General features: G+C 46.4%; 3 protein-coding genes across 5 annotated transcripts in view; all 3 read right to left on the minus strand.

Annotated features, from left to right (window-relative positions):
* Positions 1-780: 780 nt before the first annotated feature.
* On the minus strand, positions 781-2,999 carry LOC119306350 (VAN3-binding protein-like). The gene is made up of 6 exons (XM_037582595.1): positions 2,455-2,999; positions 1,978-2,362; positions 1,714-1,860; positions 1,550-1,599; positions 1,384-1,441; positions 781-1,230 (listed from the first exon to the last, which is right to left on the minus strand). Exons 1-6 carry the CDS (start codon positions 2,731-2,733, stop codon positions 995-997), a joined length of 1,155 nt encoding a protein of 384 aa, XP_037438492.1. The 5' UTR covers positions 2,734-2,999; the 3' UTR covers positions 781-994.
* A 5,069-nt stretch (positions 3,000-8,068) lies between these two features.
* On the minus strand, positions 8,069-11,773 carry LOC119350449. Its single transcript, XM_037618280.1, has 11 exons — positions 11,681-11,773; positions 11,400-11,570; positions 10,975-11,241; positions 9,950-10,547; positions 9,599-9,812; positions 9,323-9,503; positions 9,123-9,221; positions 8,764-8,898; positions 8,532-8,635; positions 8,349-8,421; positions 8,069-8,238 (listed from the first exon to the last, which is right to left on the minus strand). The coding sequence occupies exons 1-11, from the start codon at positions 11,771-11,773 to the stop codon at positions 8,134-8,136; spliced, it is 2,040 nt and encodes a 679-aa protein (XP_037474177.1). The 3' UTR covers positions 8,069-8,133.
* Positions 11,774-15,628: 3,855 nt separating this feature from the next.
* The window catches only part of LOC119339876, a 6,453-nt gene continuing 3,515 nt past the window's right edge, over positions 15,629-18,566 (minus strand). For 2 of the 3 annotated variants that reach the window (XM_037611779.1, XM_037611785.1), the window contains 2 exons: positions 17,475-17,654; positions 15,631-16,352 (listed from right to left, as the gene is read on the minus strand). In XM_037611779.1, the coding sequence (XP_037467676.1) occupies positions 15,900-16,352; positions 17,475-17,585 (564 nt within the window). In that variant the 5' untranslated portion in view covers positions 17,586-17,654 and the 3' untranslated portion in view covers positions 15,631-15,899. Of the gene's footprint in view, positions 16,353-17,474; positions 17,655-18,566 lie in introns of all 3 variants that reach the window. The other variant, XM_037611789.1, reaches the window with a different exon arrangement.

The raw sequence follows: 18,566 nt of genomic DNA on the forward strand, positions 1-18,566 counted from the left end.
GGTTACAAGTATGGGGTAGTTGTAGCTACTGAGACGATGACAATGATGTCGATGCCCCGAGCTATCCCGTGGCCTCGCCTTATAAAGGAGGATGAGGCCTGTGGTTAAAAGAGTATTAAACCGACCTAGAGGACTCCTTGGTAGAAGAGTCCTTTGCTTGCGCGCCTAGACGCTACATTGGTCGGAGGCCCGTAGAATAGCCTGCTAGCCGTGTGGCCGGTGCACCATCCGGCTTGCCTCCCGACGGACTACCCCGACCGGTATAGCGCACCGTCATGTATCTAGGGAGGTGAATGTTTTCCCTTTGTAATACTGTTGTTAGTTGCAGTACCAGCAAGAAAACTTTATGTTTCAGTTTACAACAGCTTTGTCATAGCCAGTTGAAAGGACCTACAGTAAGTTGGGTCACCATGACTTGCTTGTAATTTCATCGGCCAGAAATTACCTGATTGTCAGATGTAGCTCCAAGTGTCTAGATTCTCCGGTACGCTGAACTTGAGTAAGCAACTCAGAAAGCCAAAAAATTAGGCCTTTATAGAGCCAATTTTGCCACAAAAGAATCCTAGTCCACCTTGTGATTTTGCTTTGCAAACTTTGGTTCATGCAATGAGAGATGGTCCTTTATCCCCCATGCCATGCTTTCTCCATAAACAACCCCTCATGCATCTGCTGGTGCACATGTAGAACGTTGGCATGGAAGAGAAAACTAACTTTACTAGCTGCAAGTTTGCCCCCACAGGATAGAGGTGTGGAGCAACTAGCCAGTCTTCTCTCAATTATTTGCACTAAAGGCACATTTCACCATTAACACGGCGAGCTTAATAGAGGAACACACATAGTAAATCTACTAACTCTCTATCTCATCGTTTTGTATGCATTACAATACAGAGCTAAACTAAACTACATCACAAGAGTATTAACATCATTATGTCATATGTAACCTCCCTTATATCACAACATACTATCACCTCACACCGAGAAAACGGCTCACACATCAACCCATTTTCACTACCGACTCCAGCTTATCTGCCACACGATCATCTGCCGCAACTTGTCGAAGCAGGTTCTGCACATCGTCGACCCAGTTCTGCTTACTCGTGCCGTCCTGACACTCGAATTCTACGATACCTTGCGCCGTGCTCAGGCCGAAACAGCATTTCTCATCCATGAAGGCCTTCCCTGGCTCAATCACCCACGTCGGAAGCTCGCTGTATACGCCGTAAACCACGCCTGCAGACGATTGTTACAGGCGAAACGCTCGGTGTTAAAATCTCACAAGCTACACTGACAGAGGCAGAAATGGTAGCATATGATGTTTGTTTTTTTTTTGTTTTTTTTTGCGAAAAAGCATATGATGTTTGTTTCGGGTGCTGCTGAACTTACTCTTGTTGTTCTTGGACAGTGCACCTCTAATGTGCTTGCTTTTCAGCTTCAGCATGACCTGTTATCATTTGGCTATGCCATCAGTAGTTGAACAAACATTTTATTTTATGTTTGGTAGGACAAATGGACAATCAATTGATATTGTGCAGTCAGAGTTTTTTCCTACCTGAGACCTCCTGTTGATGTAGATAGATACTTTTGTCCTGTGTAAATCCCCTGCACCAGGAAAAATAAATAAAGATTATGCACCTTAATCACCTTGTTTGGAGTATAAAAGATGTTGATCCATGACTGAATGTTCTGAATATTGCACGGCTGTGTTGTCTGTACCTTTTCTTGTGCGTTTCAGCAGCTCCCCCTCCTTGCACCAGACATCAGGGCTCCACGAATGGCCCTTCTCGTAAGGAAGAACGCTCGCGTTGCTTCTCGCCGCCTCCCGCTGCACCCTCTGCTTCATCGTCGCAGCTCCTCGCAGCGCTGATACGGATTCCACACGAACTCAGCTTTGATTCTTGCACGACATATCATACGGAAATGGGACTGCACATTGTCATGGCAATGGCGGCACGGCCGTTCACCGCATCGACCCCTTACCGGTTGCCGCTGCCGCTGTGAGCGTCGTCAGATCGCCGGCGGTCCTGACGCCGACCGCGGACTGGACGGCGGAGGCCACCTGCTCGTGGCTCGCCCCGGCAAGCCGAGCCGCCTCCACGCAGTGCGAGGCCAGCAGCTCCGTGGCCGGCGCCATGGCCGCGGCCATCTTGGAGGCCTGGGTGTCGGAGCTGGTGGACGCAGCCGCGACGGCGGCCACCGCGGCCGCGACGCGGACCACCGACACCATGGCGTGCACGTGGGCCCTGTCGGCGCGCAGCTTCTCCTTGCTGCTCTGCCTCGACCGGCTCGCGTCCTTGTGGTGGAACCATTTGCCGATGGACTGGTGGTGTCCGATCCCGCTGATGGAACTCCGCCTTGCATCTGTCTGCTCGAAAATGGCCAGACAACAGATGGAAACATTCAGAAAGGAGAGGTAGCAGAGAAAGTATGGGAGTGGGCAGTGGACTGCTCGCTTACGTGGTGTCGATAGCTCGGAACGACGGCCGTGGTGGCGAGCACGGCGGAGGCCTCCGGTATGCCCATCTCCTGCAGCGGCAGCCTGTTGAAGCAGCTCTTCTTGCCTCCGACGAGGATCTTGGATATCTCCGACGCGGACACGCTCCAGGACCTCGACAGGTACTCCATGGGCTCGAGCGGCGTCTGCGGCGGCGGTATCGCCGCCGCCGCCTCGTCCTCCTCCTCGACCACATCAAACCGAAACGCGCTGCCGGCCTTCCAGCCCCTCTCCATGGCCATCAGTCCCACACAGTCACTCTCCGCACTCGGCACCAGTGCACTATCCTCCTTTGCTCTTCTCAGTGGTTGGTCGCAGGCAGCAGGAGGCGACGGTCGCCTACTTATAGCGGAGGAGGCACGCACGGAGCACGAGGAGGGGGGCGTGGAGCCGCCATGGCCGTGGCAGAAAGAACAAGGGGGACACGAGGCTGGCTAACAGGCCCCTGGCTTTCTCTGCTACTCCTGCCTGTCTCCAACAAGTCTCCCTTCCACTACCTGGGACTGAATATTTCTACTACCACCGCTGCAATATAGTAGTGCTGCCGTTGCTGTTCTCTAGCCATTTGTTCCCGGCAGCTGAGCTATCCGGGACCTCGGAGGGTCTCATGACATGACTTCAGAGAAACCAAAACCAACCATGGATTGCTACGGCATTGGCTTCTGGACGTACCACCTACAGTTTTTTGTGTTGTTTTGTTTGAACTTGTACCTACGGTTGTTGGAGGCACTACAGGAGCTGTATTGTAATAGGCCAGCGATCTGCGCCGGCGCACCGGCCCAACAGTTGGGCCGGTCGAGCCCGAACCGTCCGATGCGGTCAGCGCCAACCGTCAGATCTGCGCGCAAAGTGAGTACCTAATGAACCGTTGCAGCAAAAAATGGTATGTTATGTTGCAACCGTGCTAAAGACGCGCCACAACGGGGAAAACAGGGGAGCTGGATCCCCCGCGTCTGTTCGTCCCCAACCCGCGGCGGCGGCTCCCCAACCCGCGGCGGCGGCGGCCGGATCCGCCGGTTTTTTGTTCCCCACGACCTAATAACCTTCGAGGAGGGGCTCCCTCATCTATCAAGACGCCCTGTGCTTGCTTCAACCATGTCGTACATCCGCAACGACCTCCTTGCCGCCATGGATTTGGGCTCGAGCTCCGCTGCCGTTCATGGCCGAAGCCCACTGAGGAGGGAAGACCCTGGTAGTAGTGGACCGGTGCTGCAACGGTACTACAACCCTGGTGTGGTCTTCCAAGATGCAGCACGGCATGGCCGGGATGAATTTGATCTGGTATGAAATTCAATTGCAAACCCTAGATCATTTTGTTCACAAAAAAAATTTTGCAACCTTTGATGATCATGAGATTGAAAAGAGATGTTGCCAACATGCTTGTGTTTGTTTTTTGTGTAATATTGCTAATATGTTCTCAATTAATGCTAGTAAGATGTTTCTTCCTGCTGGATGTTGATAAAATGTTACAAGCATGTGTTGCATTTGCTTCATGCTACTTGCTAGATGTTGCATGCTGCATCCTAAAATGCTGCAGCAGGAATTGTTTTTGGGTTATGATTGCCATGTTGCGTCCACTTTTTTTTGTTCGTGCTTTTTACGTATTTTTTCACGCAGCAAAAAAAATGACTTGGGTGCTGATTTTGTTGCAGAATGTTGCTGTTGAGCCATCAATTTTCCTTGACGATGATATGCAAAATGTTGCACATGAAGAAGAAGAAGAAGAAGAAGGCATTGATCTGAATGAAACTCCGCGAAATGTTAGTGACGATTCGTTTCAGCTGAACACCGGTGGTGTAGCTCCAAATCAAGGCAATGCTCGTGTGGCTAGTGACAATGCCAATGGAAATGCTGCAACACTTGTTGACGAACCGGATGAAGATATATCATCACAGCCAGTTGTCCCTTTTGTTGGAATGGTTTTTGACAATGTTGAAGAAGCTCAGCGTGTTTACAATGAATATGCCTCGAAGATGGGCTTTGGAACTCGCATTGTGACGTCAAAGTATAGTAGGAAAAATAGCTCGGATAAGAAGCGCATTCTAATCTATAGAGTTTTTGAGTGCATACACTCACGGAAAAATCCTTCGAAGAGTGTTGGTGGTAGCATTTCTGAAGGGGCTGCAACAAATGAGTGTGATGATGTTGATATGAGCTATGCTAGTAACAAAAAATCTCCAAGCAAACAAGCTGGCATCTATATGGATGTGAGCGACAAGAGGAAAAGAAATCAGTTGGAGCGGTATGATTGCAAGGCTCATATGGGTGTTAACCTCAAAGACGGTAGCTGGGTTGTGACAATTTTTGAGGCCGATCACACACACCAGTTGATGTTGCAAAGGGGGCGTCGGAGATTTTGCCGCTCTCACAGAAATATCCCGGATGCAGACATGCAGTACATCACTTCACTGCACTATCGCAACATATCTACGGCTAATATGATGGGCTTGCTTGGAGATGCACGGTGTTGCGATCCAAGGAGTTTGCCGTATGTGAAGACTGATGTGACAAATGCAAGAGCAAAGTTGCGAAGGGGCCTATCGGGACGTGATTTGGAGCTGACAATCGAGTACTTTGAGAGAAGACAAGTGGAGAATCCAAACTTCTTTTTCTCGAAGCTAGAAGAAGATGGAGCTGTTAGGGCGCTTTTCTGGGTTGATGGGAGAACAAGGGCCTTGTATCCAAAGTACAAAGATTGTGTGTTTTTCGACACCACATTCTGCACAAATCGCTACAACCTGCCCTTTGCTCCAATTGTTGGCATTAACAACCACACACACACTGTTTGCTTGGGGTGTGCTTTGTTGCCTGATGAGACCATTGAAACTTTCAAGTGGGTCTTCCAGCAATGGATGTTGGCAATGAATAATGAGCATCCGTTGAACATTATGACTGATCAAGACCAGGCAATGGCTACAGCCATCTCAATGGTATTCCCACATTCAACACACAGATGTTGCAAGTGGCACGTCTTCCGGGTTGCAAGAACAAAACTAGGGAGGATGCTGGGCAAGGATGAGCCTTTTGCAGAAGCATTCTATGGTTGCATTAATGGTTCAGACACCGTTGAGGAGTTTGAAGAACGGTGGAAGCAGATGGTCGAGGTGTTTGGTGTGGCTGATAAGAAACACCTCAAAAACATGTGGAACAGCAGGGAGACGTGGGCTCCTGTGTACTTTAGGAATAAGTTCTTCCCATTCACAGGAACAACTGGGCGCTCCGAGGGCCTGAATTCCTACTTCAAGACATTAAATCATCATGGAGACTCGGTTTGGACCTTTGTGCAGCAGTTTGAGCTTTGCCAGGAGCTGATGCTTGATCGTGAAGACAATGCGGGCTTCATCAATGAAGCGACGAGGCCACCACTCTGGGGCAAGTAAGTCCAAAAGTCATGTAGCATTTTTTTTAGTTTTCCAGTACATTTTGGATGCAGCATTTGAATGAAACATATGTAGCAATTCTTATTGATGTTGGAAGCTTTTTTGTTTGCAGTTACAACATTGAGAAGCAGGCTGCTGATTTCTATACCAGAGAGGTATTTTTCAAGTTTCAGAAACTATTGGCTAAATCAACAGGCTATGGGTTGCAATACCAGCTGCAAGGGAATGTCGGCTGGTTTCGTCTTGTTGCAAATGATGGCATGAACCCTAAAGTGTACACGGTGCGTGTTGCCCCTGATGATCAGACATACATGTGCAGTTGCAACATGTTTGAGATGTGTGGGCTGATCTGCCCACATATCATCCGTGTCATGGTGCACCTGAACGTGCAAGCGATACCTGCGAATTACATGCTTCCAAGATGGTCTAAGAGAGCAACCGACCTTGCACCTGAACCAGGCGATGGGCATAGAGCTATGCATTTCGGCGTCCCCACAACAAACACCCTAAAGTTTAACTCTCTCTGCCGGAAGTTTGGGAAACTCGCTTCTGATGCATGCTTCAATGATGAAGCTTATAGTTTTGTCTCTGGGCTAATTGATCAGGGCAGTGTTGGGGTTGCTGAAATAAAAGCTAGAGCGATCGATGAAGTTGCACGAGGCGAAGAAGCCCAAGGTCATGCAGCAAATGAACAACTCTCAGGGGGTCCCAGTACAGGGCAGCAGGATCCACCCCCCGTAGGACTACGAAACCCACCAAAGTCAGCAAAGAAGGGGAGGCCAAAAGAAAAAGAGAAGCGAAGGAAGCCACTAATTGAGCTTCGAGAAGATGAAATGAAGAAGAAAGCAAAGAAGGACGCAGCGAAAACGAAGAAAGCTCCAAAGCCAAGGGAAAAGAAGACTCCATGCAAATATTGTGAAGATGAGGATCACAACGTGAAGAACTGCCAACTCCTTGCCGCTTTTCTTGCTGCGAGTGCGAGCGCGAAAGCTCCAGGTGTCGGGCCAATCCTTACACTTTAGGATGTTTCGTGAGGGGAACAATGATGAATTACCTTGTAACACCCCATGTCTTATGATAAAAAGTTGTGTTGACTAGTTGTGAATGTTTGTGTTTTGGGATTGCAACATACTACTACATGTGTGGTTTCAAAATGCAGAATGTTGATTTTTGAATTATGATGGTGCCAACTTATAAGTTTTTTTTTTAAAATAGTACTCAATGGTTGAATATCCTTGAAATCATGTTTAGAATCTCTGTGAAAAAGCATGATTGCAACATTTTAAAAACATGATTGAAGCTTCTGTAAACATGGTTGAAGCTTGTAGGAAACATGGTTCAAGCTTTTGGAAAACATGGTTGAATCTTTTTGAAAAATAATGGTTGAAGCTTTTGGAAAACATGGTTGAAGCTTTTTAAAGCAATGGTTGAAGCTTTATTAAACATGGTTGAAGCAAAAAATAATGGTTGAAAGATTTTGGAAAACATGGTTGAAGCTTTTTCAAGCAATGGTTGAAGCCATTTTTAAACATGGTTGAAGCAAAAAAATAATGGTTGAAGCTTTTTTAAACAATGGTTGAAGCTTTTGGAAACATGGTTGAAGCTTTTTCAAACAATGGTTGAAGCTTTTTTAAACATGGTTGAAGCAAAATAACAAGTTTGAAAAAGGAAAAAGCCTTGAATGATTTAAAGTGTTGGTTTTGCTATGCAGCAAGAGTTTGGAAAGGAAGCTTATTTACATTATGCTTCCAGCAAAAAAATCATAGGGGATGTAGCAAAAAAATCATAGGGGATGTAGCAAAAAAATCACAGGTAAAAATGTAGATTTTTGCCATGCAACAAATCTAACAGAAGGTTGTAGCTATTTTTTGTAAGCTTCCAACAATTTGACTGTGACAATGCAGCATCCACATATTGTTTTCATGAAAAAGGTTTCGAGGGGAAAATTGCACAGAGATTCCCTTGAAACTTCTATGGATGAAGCTCATAACCAGCAAAACAATAAACGGGTGTCAATGCATGATCATGTTGGCAAAGCAGAAGATCACATCCATTAAAGAACGGGAGAAGTGCTTCATCCAAAAGAGATCAAGTTATCATCGGTTTACATACCAAAAAAAGAACACATATGTTTACCGAAGGTATCATTAGGGTACATACGAACGCGCACTACTCTAATACTATCAGAACGCTGCCACCTCAGACATGATTCTAGACCTAACGAAAGAAAACGAGCTTGATCGTCTTGAACCCTCCCGCAAATTAAGCCGCCAACTCTTCATTGAATGCCCGCTCCATTGGGGCATTGTTCATTGGGTGAGTGCAAAGGTTGTGCACCACATCCATGCGGTATCGCGCCACGTCTTCCTGTAAAAATGAATGAAAAAAATTAAGCAAGTATGATACTAATTATTCTTGTGTTGCATGAGTATTGAAAAAAAGGAAAGTAGATTGCAACAAAATGACAAAGAAATTACCTGATTGAACTCTTTCATTGACTTCCCATCAAAGTTCTCCACATATTTGAGCCCGAAAAAGCCACAATCACATCTGTGAGATTTAAAAAAATTCTCCTTCATATTTCGGATGCATAGTTGAAACAAGCAAGAATGTTGAAATGGAACACATGATTGAAGCAAAAATTCAAAAAGAAAACTCACAGGTTATCTTGCTTTGGGTAATCCTCTAGGTCAACACGGGCGAAGGATCCAACATCGACATTGAATTGGCTGTACTCTTGTGCGAGGGCTGCAAAGTTTGTGATCTACCACCAAGAAACACGCACAAAAGTTTGAAAAAAAAGGATAAGGTGTGTGAAGATGACAACATGGCATTTATGTAGATGAAGCAAAATTCAAACAGAAAATTTAAAAATAGAGAGCATGAGCCTACCAGGTTATTTGCTTGCTTCTTCAAAGGAGATTGTTTTCCTTTTGAATGGATTGAGTCAAATACATTCCACTGCTTGTATAGCAAGTTTGCGCAAACAATTATCCAGTGCTTATCATGAACAATTGTGAAAAAAAGCTGGAAAGCACAAAAGAAAGGCAAAAGGGGGACTCAGACACATGTAACTGATGTGCAAAAAAGCTTCCAACATCAATTAGAGTTGCTACATGTGTTTCAAAACAGATGTTGTCAACATCAATAATAATTGCTACATATGTTTCGAAAGAAATGCTACATCATTGGATCATATTTTCAAAGTATTTTGTGGTGCGAAACAAAAGTAGGTCTCTCTGGAAACTTACGAGGTCATATTTATTCGCCTTGAACTTTGTCACAGCCCTTTCAAGCTCGGGTATGAGTTTTGCTGGTTGGAAGGTTGTTGGGTCTTGTTTTAGTAGCATCTACTTGAAGGATGGCCACAACAAAAATGGTTAGTGTGTGTTGCAACAAAAAATGTGAAGAAAAAAGGAATGAAGCATTGCTTGTTTCTGCAAAAACTTACCCCCGCGTGGACTGAGAACATGTATTTCTTCCGATTCGTACCACTTGCTGCACGGGATGTCATGTTGTTCATCTCGATGCATAGGGACATAACCTCATCATTCATATCCCCACGAGGCTTGAAGCATACCAGGAATTTCTTGTATCCAATGTAAAATCCACCCATCTTGATGAAAGGTGTCCTGTTACCATAGATGCAACCAAATGAATCATTTGTTTCGAGCAGAAAAAAAATAAAAAACAGAAAGCAACAAGAGATAGGGCTTAGGTAGCTCACACTTGTTCATTGGCATGTGATCTCCTCAATGGTTTCCCATGCTTTACATACTTCTCATACATGGCTGCAGCTACATCAACCTTTTGCTTCTTTGCCTTGGTATTTTTTACCGCTGGAACTTTGGCCATCCTCTTCTTCCTAGTGTTCTTGTCATGTGTGCTAGGGCCACTGCTTGCCTCAACAAAATGCTCTTCTGTAGCGACCATATTAGGAGCTGCAGCAAGCAACAAAAAATGAATGAGTTTTGCAAGGGATTGTACAAAAGAGAATTTGATGCAATCACACATATGTAGCGAAAAAAATGACATGGAGAAAAACAAAAAGAAATGATGCAGGAGGAAGGAAGCATACTTGGGCTGTCATCATCGTCTGAAACAGGGAACACGGGGATGTTTTCAAATATGGGGCTGACTGTGCTTTTCTTGGTTATAGGCTCATCCGTGCAATGCATCATCTCGTAGTCTTCGGAGCCCTTTGGGAACAACTCACAGGATGGCTCGTCGTCCCAAATGCCAGCTGTCGCACTCCTGGGTGCATCATAGAAGAGTGGGGGGCTGTGAGGTGAGACGTTCCCTTCCATCTCGAAACTCACTATTTGTTGCTCACGAGTTTCAGCAGCCTCGGTTGCTACTTGTTGCTTCAATCCGGTGACTTCATCCTTGTTAATGCTAGGTGTTGTACCTTCAGATTGAGCTTGAGCACCAATGCCATCATTTGCAGCTTTAGCATCATTCTCTTTTCCGCGACATTCGTCCATGATAGGTGCTTCGAAGGAGAAGTTGGGCTCACTGGTAGTTGTGACGGCGTCTCCAACATCGCGAAGGAGGGCAGCCATCCGGCTGCACTGCAATCCCTTTAAACACTGTCCAAACTTGCCTACAACATCATCCACCTCCGCTGCAAAAATACCCTTGTGCTTGTCGTAAAGCATTTGAAACTGAGTTGGTACCTACAACAAAGCCAATTATTGTACATTTTAGTCACATGTGTGGATGTAAAAAAACACAAATGTGGGTGTGGCACATTAGAGGTATGGATGGAGCGAGAAAACAAGTAGGTATGCTACTGTGTTACTATGTATCAGATAAAGAGTGTGATTGTAGCAAATTACTGTCATGTATGTAGGTAGCAGATTTATGATATGGATGTAGCAAAACTATTAAATGGATGAAGCAAAAACAGAAGGTAGTTGTAGCACACTAGACACATGGATGTAGCAAAAAAAGCCTAGTAGGTATGAACTTAAACCACATATGAAGCAAAAACAGAACATGGTTGTAGCACATCAAAATGAAGGATGCAGCAAAATAAAATATACACTTGCAACTTGATATAACAAAAATAATGTGAAGCCTAAACAGGAAATGAAAATGTACCCTTAGATCTTGCATGCTAGGGAATGATTGCTGCAGCCACTCGTTCAGCGATGATGATAGGTGTGGTTCAGCATCAACATTTTGTTGAGCCTCGTTTGATTGAGAGTTCTTTGCTTGATTTTCAGCACCTTGAACTTGGCTTCCTTGGCCACTAATTCCTTGGCCACTAGGTGCTTCAGCACCACCTCCCTGCCCACTAGCTGCTTCAGCACCAACTTCCTGTCCCACAAGTTGTGCTGCATAGGGGGTGTTGCACAAACTCCGGATCTAGGAAAACAAAACATGAGTGGCGGAAATAAGAAGGCTGCCATAAACTAATTAGAAAAGCAAAGATTGCTACATGCAAATTCAGTGAGCAAAAAACAGGGGGGTGTTAATACTCCATTGACAAAGGAAAATACATAGGCGGGATGTAGCAAAATTACATGGGTGTGTTTCCCGTAGAAAGGTTGGATAAGAGTGAGCTTGTTCTTGTCAACTTTATCCAGCCACTCAAAATCCTTTTGGCAAACAAAACGTATCCTCGGCACGGAATAATCAATAGCATGCTCATTTGGGAGGCCCGCCGGGATATCAACATGATCCATGTATATGATCTGCATGGGATGGAAAAAGGACATTAGCCAACAAAAAACATAAAAGTCATGAAGGTTTCATGCAGCAAAGGAAAAAAGATGGAGGTATTTCATAATGTTGCATTGCATACCGCTAACATGGGGAGGCATGAAGCAATCTGGAACTCTTTTTCTGCGTTTGCTTGCATCCTCTTCTTCTCTTGAAAGACTCCAACCTCCTCCATCGCTCGTGCCAACAAGTGCTCATCCCAAGCGAACTCATGCACCAAAGACATATCTTCCAAGGAAGCAAGATACTCAAGGTTCACCATATTGCCCGTGCCTGGGCACAAAACTGTTGCCAACGCAAGGAGTGCCCAAGTCCTATTTATCATATCCACGTCCTCCTCACTGCAACTAGTGAGCAACTTGACAACATGGGCGATTGGAGCCCTGTTCCCCTCCTTGTAAATGTTGCGAAGATCATGTTCATCACTCTTCTTTAGAATCTTCACGGGTCTATCACCGGATGGCACGTTGAAAATCCTTTTCACCATAAGCTTGCTGAAGGTGATAGATTTGTTCTTGTGTTTGAACTCAGAGAGTACGTGATTCGTGTTCATCGCAACAAACTCAATGAGCTCATGGGGCACCTTGAAAGACCGGATGTCCAACAAGTCTCCAAACGGTCCCTCCCTTATGATTCTCTGTTTTTCCGGTGATATTTGCTTCCCAATCTGAGCCAGCCTTTTTGAGTTAAACCTTGACTTAAAGCCACATAGATTGCCTTTCTTCTTAATCTTCTTCTTAGCCTTCTTACTCCCCTCATTCTCACCAGAGTTACCTGCAACATCTACACAAAAGGAAAAAACACAAGTCAATAAAACCATAAAACCATACCATCAGAAGCTAGGAAGAAACATACATGAACACCTAAAAAATTCTGACAAACGTATGAATTCAGGAATGTTGGGTTGCGCAGCACAACGAGTAGTGATTCATTGGCAAAAAATATATATAGTGCATATCAGACCAAAGCACAAAATAAGACCAAAGTTATAGGGAGAACAAAAATAAGACCAGACAAAATAATGTACTTATATTTCTAGTGTTCTACTACAGAATGTTGTAGACTGAACAACATTAGTCAGCTCTTTCATGTAGATTGTGCCATTGACATTTTGCCTGCTCTTGCCTTATCGAATCCCAAATCCAACTTCCCACAAAAAGGTACATAATGCCAGCACGTGTATTTCCGTAACCAAACACCGGCTAATGATTAAGAAAACGAGTAAGGACCATTATCTGCCAAGCTTGATTCAAACTATATTCTCTCCCCAATCTACATTCAGACTGCTGCACTAAAATTCACCAAACTTGTACAATTCGATTATACTGAAGTGTAGCTTCCCCTTTTTGCAATGTTTGAAATCTCAAAAATGACACCATTGCAACAGAGAATCAGCGACGAGAATAATTTTGGACAGAAAGAACTTAATCATGCAACCCCGCTGGTTCTTATTACTAGCAATTCAAGCTCTTCTGTCAATGAAAAATTAACCAGGGATATACTAGTGCAGTGGCACGGGGATTTTTCTTCTGGCCAACCACTGGGTAGGGCCTAAGCAAAACATCTAAGAACTTTTTGGCCAGGGGTTGGTTCAGATTTTTTATTGTTTCCACAAGTCTGTTTCCAGAGTCATACCCAAATCCACCAATCTAATGAATCTTTTAGTAGTTGCTCGTATGACTGAAACAAGAATTTGCAATACTACACTGTGGACAAGCAAAAGCTACGACAGTTCTACGCCGGCACCAGATCAGATCGGCAACCATGATTCACCGCCGCGCCAACTCCCTCTGCCCGCGGGAACCCCACCCCGGCCCCTGCCTCTGTCCGCGCGAACGCCACCCCGACTCCTCCCTGGACCCGCGGGAACGCCACCCCGCCGCCTCCCTCGACCGCGGAAACGCCATCCTCGTCTGCGCCGGTGCCGGCGGCGGCCCGCGGCTAGCGACGCCCTAACCCTAAATCCAACGGGGGAGGGGGGAGAAACAACGAAAATGGAAAGCATTTGGGCTCGTGTTACCATCGGGGGGAGCCATAGATGGCCGGAGAATGAAGATCCGCCCTGGGCCGCCGCCGCCGCCGACGCCGTCGCCCTGCGCGAACAAGCACGTCGCCCGCGCTCGCCCTGCTCGAAACGAAGGATAGATCGGATGCAGCAAAAATGACATTGGAAGGGATAACTACGAGCGCGTTAAAAAAAAATGGTAACACGTGGCGCAACGGTGTCCTTGGATCAAAAAGAGATCGTACGCACGGGGCTCTACCGGCGCAACGGTTCGGCCGGCGCACCGGCCACCAACACTTCCCATTGTAATATAGCAACGTTTAGTCAATTGGACGAAGACTTGTTTGAACTTGCAGCAACGTTCTGCGATGCGTGCGATGCTTCCAAGAGAAACCCCCTCCCCTGTTTTCCCGGCGTATTAGCTACCAACGATGCCGGCGTTCCCGCCAATTAACAGGAAGAGATAGATGTATACTACGGCTGCGCTTGGAGGCCGGTCAAGGAGGAGCTTGACGACAGGAGACCCGTCACCCGGTAAGCTGGACGCCGGTCGGTCTGCTCGGTCTTGGGTTGCATGCATCCATCCATCTTGTTTGAATTCTACTCATGCTCGTCTCTGACTCTCTGTTTCTGTTTCTTTTTTTCATATTTCAGGTGTGGTGGGGCTTGATGCTTGGGCATGTCTCCGTTTCCACGTACATCTGTAGGGTACGTGGTGGGGCTTCGATCGCCGGAGCTTCAAACTCGGTGGGACGGTCAAGCCGCTTGATCGACCGCCAAGGCAGGAGCAGCGGCATTATTTTTCCCGACTAGTATAAAGCTGGGCCACTGAGGCCAGGTGCTGGTGGGACTGGCTGGGCTTGGGCAGTGCAGAAATGAAAATAATACGGACCATACACGCTGTGCTGTGCTGCTAGGTGGCCGTCGCTGCGGGAGATGCGAGATGTTTGTCCCGTCCCTGAGCCTGAGCATGTCGAGCCTGGAGCGTGCGTGCGCCAGGTGACGAGTGGCGCGCCCAATGATCCGGGCCACCGCCACCGCCACCGCCACCGGAGTGGAATCTCATCCCACGCGCGCCTGCGTTATCGCCATCATCGGTCGATAGCTACGCCCTCTTCTACCCTCCACTAACAGCATGCCCAAAGGAAAGGTAAGGATGCCGCCCGGCCCGGCCGGACCCATGATTGGGCAGCACTTGCCTGCTGACCCAAATCATCGTGTTGCCTGCTCGATTAACAAGGGTCTGAGGCTGAGCAGGGAATTGGTCGCCGTAATCTGTTCGCAACGGCATCAACCGTGATTTGTTTTTTCAATATTTAGGTTTGTTTGGTCAGTTTAGGGAACACCCATGATGCAACTTTTCCCGCCAAAACAAGTGTGCTACCACATGCGTGAGAGGTATGCTAGCGTGATATGGCACTACTACTACTAGCTGATGAACGTCACGTCCCTTTCGGCTTGCGTCCGGTGGAAGCGACGGATCGGCCATGTCCCAACAAAACACTGTGTACAGTAGCCAGTAGGAGTATGTATCAACTAGGACTAGGAGTATCAAGGAACGGCAACGCACACAGGAGCGTGGCGTTTCCTTGTCATGCGAGTATGAATGTATGATGCATCAGTCGGCCGGGATTTTTAACCGATGAGGGGAGCTACTGCAGGCGGGCGACGAAAATGATGGTGTTTGCCTCGTGCCTGTTTCATGAGTGAGTGAGGCAACGAAGGCGTTCATGATGGATACAGAGAGATATACAGGAGGGTGGGACGGCCAGAATCGCTCGCTCGCTGCCTCTTTTCACTCGGCCGCACTTTTGGCATCACCAAAGGAGCAGATAGATAAAGAGCACCGGCGCCTGCGACGGGAGAGGACCTCACCTCCCTCCATAGGAGGCGTGGGAAAAGTGGGCAGAGACCACCAGCGCGTCTCCTAGTCGTTGCGCACGCTGGGAATCCGTCGCAGGCGCTGCACCAACCCACACCAAACCTAGGATTCCATTTCAGCTGTAGAAAATCATATCATCACCATCTTAACAACAGAAATGATACTCCTACTAGAAAAGAGGACACCAAAATGTCAAGTGTGGTTGACATTTTCACACGGAGAAGAGCAGCTACCCTTGGTAAAGCCGTGAAAAGTCTGCGAAATTTCTTGTAGCAGACATGGGATACCAGCAAAAGTCACAGGATTGACGGCAGCACAGCGCATTCAACCAAGCCAAACACTCTTCTTCAGCAGCAGGTGTCGAAAGCAGAGCGGCAACAGACATACCACAGCAAAAAAAGAAAAGAAAAGGGATCAGTCGAGGTAGAGCTTGACGTGGATGCCGTTGTCGATGAGCGACTGCACGACGGCCCTGATCTTGCCCTCGAACCGGTCCCGCTCCCGGGGCGTGTAGGTGCACGCGTACACGTCCGCCTCCTTGGCCCGCTCCGCCAGGAACCGCCCCACCGACAGGCACGCCGGCACGTCCGACCGCGACGTCAGCGCCGCCTTCACGTCCTTGGAGTTGGTGCCCGCCACCGCCACCTGCCGGCACGTCGACCGGTGGGTCAGCGACGCCGACACGAACCGCTTCGAGATGAACACGTCCAGGGTGAAGGGCTCCATGTGCGCAATCGTCCGCTGCTTGAACGAGATGTGCTTGTGCGGGTTCTTGGACCGCTTCTCTTTCTTGTACGTGTAGGGCTTGCTGTTGTCCTCGTCCATGAAGTCCTCCACGCCGAAGAAGCTCCTCGCCGACCTCAACACCTGAATCAATGAATCAACAGGTCAAAACGGCGACTCAGCTACTTCTATCTATTTTAGTGAGTGGAACTGAAGGTCGAACATAGATCAACAGACTGAAGTGTCCATTGCACTGAGTTTGAATTTGAATTGAAGGTGGAACATAGATCAACAGACTGAAGTGTCTGAAGCGGGGTCGGAATTTGAATAGATTGTGGGTGAGGTTGCATCTCAGGTAAACAAACTTTTGAAGAGCTAAAACCCGATTTCCAGTCCTGTCTCAAGAACCCGGCTCCAAAGAAAGATAAAAGAAAAGCGAACACTTCGTCTAAAGAGGTAAGCTAAATCAATTGTTCAACTAATTTCAGGGTTTATAAATGTACAAGACCTATAGATGTTTGTAACCTGACTACAAAAGTCCAGGGAAAGAATCAATAGGCAACTTAAAGCCTTGGGCTCTTGAGGCAGCATCAAACTTTATAAACAGTTGCATGCCCACGTGATTACAACAAATTATACAAAGGAATTCCTTTAATGCACTGCCAAGTGGCTCTAAAATGAAATGTATATCAAAGCAAGTGAATTGTCCAGTGCATTCAGTGTAAGTAATTGATGAAATGAATTGTGGATGCCATTGTAATATAAAAAAAGGTAATCTGTAAACTGATTCAGGTACAGTTGCAACAGATTGTTAAACTTAAAGCCATTATTTAGCCGGTACATACATCAGACGACATGCATAGGGTGGTAAGAATGACTGGAAATGCTTTACTAGACCTGTTTGACAAAGCTTTGAACCTTGGTAAATTTGGGATTAAAATTTTGAACGGATCTTGGGTGGGATGTGTCTTAAAAGTAAATGACTTGTTCCACTCATTACTTAACATCTAAATGTACTGGAAATATACATGATTTCAGACAGGATTACACTAGTTTATGCGCAAGCACGAATTCCTAAGAAGCATTACCAAGCTATCTTGTTATTACAAGCATTTCTGAGTTATCATAACAAAAACTATACCTATTTCCAACTCATTTTCATCAACATGTCCAAGTTGCTAAAATCCAAGCACTGTAACAACATAGATGATTCAAGGGTTGATGATCAACAGATAACATGCAGAGAATAAAAATGTGTTTTATTACCTGCCCGCTGTGAAATCGACTTGAACAAGCATACAGTGCTTCAGCTGGATGCCCTTCCTGCAGGACATGTGCCCCCCTCCGCCATGACTGACTCAAGACGTTCTTCAGCATCTTTATCTCAAGCACCCTATGCTCAACAAATACTGAGCATGGATCATTTGTAGCCTAACCTCTAGATCACTGTGCAAGAAAGGAAGTTATTTTAGAGCTCAAAATTCTTCAGCTAATTTCCTTGACAATGCCAGTCCCACACAATAAAGCCACACATTTGTAGTTCCTAAGAGATGGCGACTCATCAGACACCAGGGGCAGATCTTAAGTGGGGATACTGGTGCTCTGAATCAGGGAGGGACAAATTTAAAGCAATACTTGAGATAAACTGCGATCTTTACTTGCGTGAGTACTACTCAGGATGTAAGCGGTCCATCCGCTGGCAATGCGGCAATAGCCCTTTTGGCCGCATGCCAATTATGTGGGTTTTGCGCCAGCCACTTAAATATGCTTGGCAGTTAAACGACGCCCTCAACGGCTCTCATCAGCCACTTGATGCTCATGCTCAGCTGTGATTCTCGTCGGAACAGCCTCAGCTTCATGCCTTCATGGACACAGGCACACATACTAACTGACATGGGACAACTCTAGCCTACTAAACAGAATTTGTACACTAACAACTAGTTTCTCTACAACAGAAATTTTCCAAAAAAAAAGACATGATCATTACAATAATCACGTCCATTGTTAAAGTAAGATATTAACAATATCTTTGCATACACTGCATGCCAATCACACTAAAATTTGAAGATCCATGACCTCAGAGGAGCAAGCTAACTGAAATTACTCATGAACATCTGCAGTACTAGAGAGGTTCTCAGCTGTATAGGAGCTGGTTATTACACTAAATGACCATTGCAGTACAGTTTTCGTATGGCGGCAGCGGTGCCTAGGGCATGGGAGCGTCAAGTGCTGGTGGGCTTTGTTGGGATGTCAAAAGAAAGCGACCTAGTCCTCATCAAATTTTTTGGATATCGGTAACTGGTAGCTGCTCGGTCGGTTGGGGAGTAGGGATCTATGTTTTTAAGGCGGTAAGGCGAC

The sequence above is a fragment of the Triticum dicoccoides genome, chromosome 1B (genome assembly GCF_002162155.2).
Source record: "Triticum dicoccoides isolate Atlit2015 ecotype Zavitan chromosome 1B, WEW_v2.0, whole genome shotgun sequence".
In the NCBI taxonomy this organism is placed as follows: Eukaryota; Viridiplantae; Streptophyta; class Magnoliopsida; order Poales; family Poaceae; genus Triticum; species Triticum dicoccoides.

Bases quoted from the DNA above. Each gene is read 5' to 3' on its own strand.
- LOC119306350 (XM_037582595.1), bottom strand. From the start codon at position 2,733: ATGGCCATGGAGAGGGGCTGGAAGGCCGGCAGCGCGTTTCGGTTTGAT. The intron at 1,861-1,977 runs GTAAGGGGTCGA...AATCCGTATCAG, and splicing joins CACAGCGGCAGCGGCAACCG to CGCTGCGAGGAGCTGCGACG. The intron at 1,442-1,549 runs GTAGGAAAAAAC...AAATGATAACAG, and splicing joins ACATCAACAGGAGGTCTCAG to GTCATGCTGAAGCTGAAAAG.
- LOC119350449 (XM_037618280.1), bottom strand. From the start codon at position 11,773: ATGGAGGAGGTTGGAGTCTTTCAAGAGAAGAAGAGGATGCAAGCAAAC. The intron at 8,636-8,763 runs GTAGGCTCATGC...TCTTGGTGGTAG, and splicing joins AGAAGCAAGCAAATAACCTG to ATCACAAACTTTGCAGCCCT. The intron at 8,422-8,531 runs GTGAGTTTTCTT...TAAATCTCACAG, and splicing joins TACCCAAAGCAAGATAACCT to ATGTGATTGTGGCTTTTTCG.